Consider the following 8400-nt stretch of genomic DNA (forward strand, 5'->3'; position numbering starts at 1 on the left):
AACAGGTGCGGGAAAAAGAAGTTAAAGACTTCATTTGGAGAAACATAATATGCCGTTTTGGAGTACCAAGGGAAATCGTCTGTGATAATGGACCACAATTCATAGGGGCCCAAATCACAGAATTTTTTGAAAGTTGGCAGATTAAAAGAATAACATCTACACCATATCATCCAGTGGGAAATGGACAAGCTGAGTCCACGAATAAGGTTATCGTCAACAACTTGAAGAAAAGATTGCAAGATTCGAAAGGTAATTGGCCTGAAATATTACCTGGAGTATTATGGGCTTATCGTACAACGACAAAAACAAGCACGGGAGAAACCCCATTTTCAATGGTTTATGGTGCAGAGGCTTTGATTCCAGTAGAGATAGGAGAACCAAGCACACGGTACGTTCAAGCATCGGAGGAATCAAATGATGTAGAAATGCGAGTGAATCTTGATTTGTTAGAAGGAAGAAGAGAAACTGCACTAATAAGAATGGAGGCACAAAAGCAAGTAATTGAACGATACTATAACAGGAAAGCACGCCTTAGATTCTTCAAAATTGGGGACTTCGTGCTTAAAAAGGTGTTCCAATCTACAAAGGCTGCTAATTCAGGAAAGCTGAGTCCAACATGGGAAGGACCCTACAGAGTTCGTGACATTGCAGGAAAAGGAGCATACGAGTTGGAGACAATGGATGGCAAGCTATTACCCACGCATTGGAATGCTGTCCATCTAAAAGATACTATTTTTGAGAAAAGTATCCACGGTCAGGTATCTCTATATTAAAATTTATTTTTTAATTAATAACAATTGTACTAACGAGTTTAGATGCTAGGCAAAAATCCTAACTCGTGCCAAATGATGAGTCACGACCTGTACGGCAAAAGGGAATAGTCTTAAATTCCCAGCCCAGGGTTACAAGTAATCTGATGGAAAAATACACGGGTTAGGCAGTCTTCATCTCTAATCGAACCTCCGAGTCCCGCAAATTTTTCTGTTTCAGGAAAAGGACCAAGTCAAGAGGAAAAACAAATGCTTGAGGCTTTATATTTCACAGCTCAAACACTTGGGGACTGCACAATAAACACAAAACGGATACGTACGAAAAATAGATGCATAAATCAAGAAACAAGTGTCGAGCAGAGGTTATGGAATCCAAGCATAAGCATACATAGTATTCTTTACCATGGGAACAATGGAGTCACCTCTCAAACCCTTCCTAAAGATGGGGTCGGGACTATGTACTAAAACGGGTTATAAAGAAAAACCTCGTATCTATTGTTCTTCTTTTATATAAATCTGTTACAAGGAAAACAGTTGCGAGAAAGTTATAGATGTACTTTAATACATGTCAACGTTTGTTCAAGTTCATAAATAAAAACTTGTCGAAGTTGTAGCATACAAAACATGTGTATTCCTATTTCTTTCATCGTATTATAACACCATTATGAAGTTGAGACGTCTTCTTCATTAAGTGTCGATATATATATAAAAGGGCCCTCTTTTATAAGCCTCATGTTGATATTCCATGAGAAGAATCATAAAGCATTTTCAAAGAATTAAAATGCTAAGTTATTCTATAAGTCCTAAATAAGTAAATAGGCAAGAATAAAACATAAAGAAATACTCATACAATTTCTTAACATAAAAGACTGAGGAAAAACTTAAATCACCAAAATATTTGTCTTACAAGTGCCCCATTATGGTAACTGGGGACTTCACCAAAAGATCCCTTCAAAATTGCCAAGGGATAACATTAACAATAATTAAAAGTTGTAACATCACTTTCTGAAGCAATAACATGTGCGGTTACAACTTCTGACGAAGCAGCAATAGGAGCGATTTCAGCTGAGCTTGAAGAGATAATATCAACGAGGGAAGTAACAGTCACAGGAACTTCAATTTCCATAGACTGTCATAGAAGTTTCAACTTCGGAAGCTGGAGTTATAACTTCAAGTACCTCAGTAACTGCTTCGGAGTTCAAACACTCTTCTGTTCCAGGAGCTTCAAGTGCTGGAGAGGGGGTGTCAATAGTTCGAAGTGCCGGAGAAGGAGTATCAGCAGGTTGTTGACCTTTTTCGATAGTGTCTATGACTTTGGCCAACTCAGATTGCAAGTCAAAGTTTTCCTGTGTAGCCTCCATCAAAGCATCACGTCGAGAATTTAGAAAAGCCCAACTCACGTCTATGTTGAAATTTTCTTCAAGAACATTATATTCCTTCTCCAAAGCCTTGTATTCCTTTTCCCACATAGTAAGGTCATTTTTCATTATTTGGTGCTCGGCTAAATGAGAATCCAGGGAAGTTTCAAGAGAGGCATGAGAACTTTCCAAGGCACGAATTCTATCAGAAGAAATTCTTAAATCATTCTGAGCATGACTTAAGTTTTGAGCTAACTCCTTTGCGTATTCTTCTTTCTTCTCCATGAGTGCTTTAAGCTCTTTAATCTCATCATTGGCTCTAGATAAAGAACGTTCCAGAAGCTTTTTATCCTCTTTAAGCTGACCCCAAGAAGCATTTGCAATTCCCAGTTCAGAAGTTAAGCCATGATTTTGTTGCTCCAAGTGAGCCTTGCTCTCCCGCAACTCTTCTACAGTCACTTGGGTACTCTCAAATTGTTTTTTCCAGTTTGCTGCCTCAAATAATGCATCCTCAGCTATTTTCCTAGCCTCATATAGAGCCCTTGTAGACTCTCGTTCCTTTTTCTCAATGTAGAAACTCGCCCCATCAATTCAGTCCCAATAAGATTAGCCTACGGTCATAAAGCATAGAAGTGAGAACTTAGAAAGAAAAAGAAGGAAAACATTCAAGGTTAAGAAAATTACCTTCAAAGTTGAATGAACTATGTCATTCATCAAAGTGTAACAACTATGGCTTTGCATCTTATTCTTTTCAATTTCTCCAATAAGAGGTTGGAACCAAGTATCAGCTCTCCCAGATTTTCTTAAGAGGCTTTGATTAGCAGGGATTTCGAGTGTGACACTCCTCATAGTCATGCTTCTATTGCTGGAACTTACTTCTATATGTGGGACAGATGAAGATGGAACAGCGGAAGGGGGAGTAGTAGAAAAGGTAAACACCACAGGAGTCGTAGGAGTGGGAACAGGAACAGAAGAAGTAGACATAGGAATGGAAGTAGAAGCAATTAAAACTGGTGAAAGAACAGAAGTAGTCAATGCTGGCAAAGAAACACTTACGGTTGGCAAAGGAATGGAAGAAATAGGTGCGAATGAAGAAAGAGGAACTTCATCGAAAACAGGTCCGAGCTCGCCACTCTCAAAACCACTATCAAAGAGATGCTGAGTTGATTCATTTGTGTTTCTTGGCACGGTGTCTTCATCTGAAGGAATCAAAACAGGCTCGGTGGTCGAAGTTTGAGCAGGAGTATCTTCAATTTCATCATCATTAATAACTCGTCTCCTAATTCGTGGCCTAGCTATTGACGAGGTACCTCCCTCTTCCTCATTCTTAGAACCTTCTCCTATAGCTTTCCTTTTTTGAAGCAAGGTTCGAGTCTTGTCCAAGTCAAGTGCAGCATTACCAGACATGCGAAGGGCTGTGACAACATCAGCTGTCATTCCTCTGTTACCAAATCCTGATTAAAAGAAGAATACACAATCAACATTAAGAAAAAAGTACTTAATGTGCAAAAAGAAAAATGTATAAAGAAAAGAGGCGATACCGTGTGTTTTAACTTTCCAGTCATGTAAAGCGGAAATTGATTTCCAAGTTCTTTGCTCCTTAGGAGCAACCTTCAAAATTGAATCTACCCAACCACGAAAGTTGGGAACAGGTTCCACATCTCCCATGGTTGCGACAAAAAACCAAAAAGAGACAAATTTACAAAAAGAATCGAAATTCTCAACAGAAAAAGAGGTACGGTCAAATAAAAAAAACTTACGTGCAAAATTCCACTTCTCAGGGAAGGGAATATTTGTTTCACCAAGTAAATCCACCGTACGCACAGCAACGTAACGGGCATACCATCCACGATCATTGTCATCTTCTGTACTTACCAAAACCTTCTTGCTTCTCGCAGTTAAGGTAAAGACTCCATGACGTATCAAATTAGGGTGGTATAAATGGATAAGGTGAGAAAAGGTGAAATTAACAGTGGCTTTGGTAGAAAGATATCTCAAACAAGCCACTGCTCTCCATACTAAAGGACCAACTTGGGCCAGACAAATATTAAAGAAACGGCAAAAATCGAGGATGATTGGGTCAATTGGGGGATTAAAACCCAAAGTAAAAGGGTAAGTATAGACAAAAGAGTATCCAATCCTAAAAGAAGAAATTCTTTGGTTTATGGAAGGAATTGACATTCGAAGACTATTTTTCCAGTTACAATCTCCTCTGATGGTAGGGATTGTAAGTTCGGTCACTAATGTAGGATATGTGTCAGTTTTGTCTAAACCAGCAACTTGCTTTTGAAGGGATTGTCTATCACTTACAAAAGATAAATCACTTGGTACGATTTCATCAACTAAAGGTTCTCGAGAAGAATCAGCAATTTCTTTACCTTTAGAAGAAGGAGTTTTCAGAATAGAACTCCTAGAAGAAGAACCAGAAGAGCCGCCTCGAGTAGATTCTAACCCTGTACGAAGTCTGCCTCCTCTATCTCTTCTATGTCTAACAGGGGCATTGGGGAATTTGTCTAAAATAGGAACTTTTCTAAGGTTAGGGTTTGGAGACGCCATTGTTGAGCAGAGATGAATCGAAGGGAAGCAAAAATAAGGAAGAAAAACGTTTGCTAAAGATTTATGGAGAAGAAGACAAAGAAAGAAAAGGGGCAAGTTTATATATAAACTCAACCGTCAGTAATTAAAAAGTGTAATGATGGAAAGCCTATAATAAAGGCAACTATCACTTCGTGAATAGTGGAGTTACAAAAACCTTAGAAAAAGGCTGCAAAATCGCAGAACTAATGAGAAGACGACACGTATATGGTGCATTAAATAGAAGAGACAATTGAAAAGGTAATACTGTCATCGCATTGATTATGGCAAAAATTCCCTTTTTAATGAAGATCCACTTCCCAAATATTTAATTGATAAATAAATGGAAAGTGAGGGGACTATCTGTATTGGAAAAAAGTTGAATTTATATTGAAGATGACGTGGCGTGACACGTGGACTGGACAAATAGTTAAAGTATAACAATTAAGAAAAAGGTACGGGAGATGACAGGTACGAGAAGAGGAAGTGAAACAGGCACGAGAAGCAGTCTAGATACGAGTCTCGTATCAATTCGAGTCATTTAAAGCCAGTGGATCAAAAGGCCTTGAAAACATGGATCTAAAGACAAAAAGGAGTCCAAATTCAGTATTAAATACCTGATACGTTAGAAAATTGGTATTTAATAGAAATGACTGTGTAACGACTCATTTAATATCATTTATTGTCCATAATTGTCTCATTAAAGCTTAGGTTTCATTCCTTTATCTAGAATCAACTATAAAAGGAGGAAGTTGTATTGGGAAAAGATCATGGTTGACATCATACTGAAATAAAAACTTGTTCGCTGCTTTATTATTATTCTCAGAAAGCCTATTATTCTTTTTTGGTCTCTTGATTATTAGTAACCCGATTTTTCATCACAAATTATAGTTTTAACCGAAATTATATTTTTTGGTTAAACAGTTCGAAACCTAACTAATTGGATTCTTACAGTTAAAATAAAAATTAAAACCTTTTCTACACAGGAAAAAAAGAAAACAACCAAATCTACGTATAACAGAGGGAGTACCTCTATGACTTACACTTCTATAGTTGTGCTTCAATTGAAAAAAATCACATTTCCCACTCAACCCATCTCCTTTGTGTCTTCATTAATAAGAGTATCGTTAGCACTTCCGACAATTTAGAGCTTCTGGTTAAGCAACAAAGTTCACAAGCTGTGGCAGTTTCTTTTTGACAAACACGGAGAATGATTGACCAACAATTTACCCAACATAAATAATTTTTGCACAACAACAATCCGAAAAATACCTAGAACCAAATAAATCCATTTGAAAAAAAATCATTCCCCTGCAGCAAGCAAGAAATATAAATTACCTTCCAAGTTTTGTGACGAAACTATCTTGTCATAGCATAGAGTTTAGATTCAGAGAGAGAAGTGAAATCGTTGGACAATAAGGTCTGAGATTGGATGCGTATGTTAATTTACAGAAATCCTAGTGGAAACCCGAAAAAAAGAAGGGAAATTCCCCATTTTCCAAGCGAAGCAGGAATAGGATTTGAGCAATTGTGAAAATCTGGAGCAAGAACCAGCGCATGCACTGAGCGTTTATTTTGAGGGTCGTACGTGTCAAAACTGAGTAAAACAAGAATACTACGTGTGTTAGGTTAAAGCAGTTGTACTTTTCCCAAAATACCCCTGACGACCCCAAGCTCCTCAAACTGTCGCTTATTAATAAGGGGTATAGCAAAATTTTCTTTATGTTAAACGTTTGGTCTAATATTATTATAAGTTTTTAGTAAAAAAATTCATTAATCCTTAACAAGGCTCCAATTTGAGGTAGAAATTCAACAATAGTTAAATTTATAATAAGTGGTCATTTAAAAATAATCAAAGTTTCAAAAGTCCTCAAAATTTAGTCACTTTTCAATAAAAGATAAATCTGAATGAAAATATTGTTAAAATCCGGAAAATACTCCAGTATAATCTACTGGAGTTCCAGCAACGTATACTGGAACTCCAGCATATTATACTTGAGCCAACAAAGTATATCTATCCAGTATAATATACTGGAAGTTCATATACAGGTGCACCGAACTCCAGTATATTATGCTGCACAAGCCTCTGTTGTAGCAAAATAATGGTTATTTTTCAATGACTTGGCAAATGCTGGCTATTTTTGAATGATCAGTCCAAATACTGGCTAGCTTGTGCTATTTTAACACAATTTGAGGGTAATAAAAAGTTGTGAAGTAAATTTCAACTTTTTCATTCAAAAAATATGAATACGTGACATCCAATCATTTTAGATTGAAGCTTTCGATTAATTATAAAGGAAAATTTTGAAAAGATTTGCTAACGATAAGAGTACCCATGGACTAAAATATGTAATTAAGGGTAAAATTGATCTAATATTATTATCTAAAATTAAGGGTACAAATGGAGTAAAACATGTAATTAAACTTTTGATCTAATATTATTATCAGTTTTTAGTAAAACAAAAATTAATCCGTAACAACGCTCCATTTTGAGGGTAATAATCAAAAGTTGTGAAGTAAATTTCGACTTTTTCATTCAAAATATGAACACGTGACATCCAATCATTTTAGGTTGAAGTTTTCGTTTAATTATAAAGGAAAATTTCGAGAAGATTTGCTCGGTAAGGGTACAAATGGACTAAACGTGTAATTAAGAGTAAAATTGAGCAATTTCGAAGAGTAAAGAAGCAACTTTAGATATTTACCATTTGAATTTATTTAGCTTTTTTGACAATTTAAAAAATAATATGATTAAATCACTTAAAAGCTGGTTGCAATAGTTTTTATAATAAATATTGATGGTAAATTAAAGAAAAATAAGTAACTTGTTAAAGTGTTTATTTACATACTTGTTGTACCATAATTATATAAAATCTAAACTCTCTTAAGACTATGTGTATATATATATTTGAGTTTAGAGTGATGAGCATATAATTTAAATTAGATGGATTCAATCTTTGATATTTCTATCACTAAATAGTAAAGCATTGTTCATTTGAAATTATATGTAAAACCAATATTTACTGAAAACACATCATTTTTGTGCTTTACCCACATTTGGACGTGAGTAAAATAAAACGAGTACTAGAACAACGGAAGAGTCAAGCTTATCCCTATTATTTGCTAAATAATATACAAATATCCTCCGTCTATCTATCAGACTAAAAATATATATGATGTTATTTTTATTAATAAAAATACCCCTACTTTAACAGCAGACCAAATGGGCCTTCATGTTAATGTATTGGCGTCTTTTTACGGGGTCATATGGCACTCTTGTTCAGAAATCAAATTTGAGTTTAATCTGATCCAATAACTAAATCCAACCCTAGTTTTTGTTGCCACACTCACTCTCGCTCACCCCCCCCCCCCTTCTTCTTCAACCATAAACCTAATCTTTGGGAAACTGATTGCCACGAATTAATGAATATATAGGAAATAGCTCGACCCTCCATCGTCAGCGGATTGACCCTGTTTTTTCTCATTATTATTTGTCAATCCTTCGTCGGCCACTTGGGTAACCATGACCTTGCCACTACTTCCCTTGCCACCACCCTCTTCAAACCCATTACCTTTGACTTTTGGGCATGTTGTTCTTTTTAGAAAATGAATGGACTTACGGTAGCAGTGAAATCTTAACACCTATTTGCAATGAGATTACATAGCATAGAGATTGCAAAAGCATCAAGAACAAGCAA

General features: G+C 36.0%; 1 protein-coding gene across 1 annotated transcript; it reads right to left on the reverse strand.

Moving 5' to 3' along the window:
• Positions 1779-2834, reverse strand: LOC109223058. Its single transcript, XM_019387319.1, has 2 exons — positions 2813-2834; positions 1779-2739 (listed from the first exon to the last, which is right to left on the reverse strand). The coding sequence occupies exon 2, from the start codon at positions 2411-2413 to the stop codon at positions 1886-1888; it is 528 nt and encodes a 175-aa protein (XP_019242864.1). The 5' UTR covers positions 2414-2739; positions 2813-2834; the 3' UTR covers positions 1779-1885.

The sequence above is a fragment of the Nicotiana attenuata genome, chromosome 2, assembly GCF_001879085.1.
Source record: "Nicotiana attenuata strain UT chromosome 2, NIATTr2, whole genome shotgun sequence".
Taxonomy (NCBI): domain Eukaryota; kingdom Viridiplantae; phylum Streptophyta; class Magnoliopsida; order Solanales; family Solanaceae; genus Nicotiana; species Nicotiana attenuata.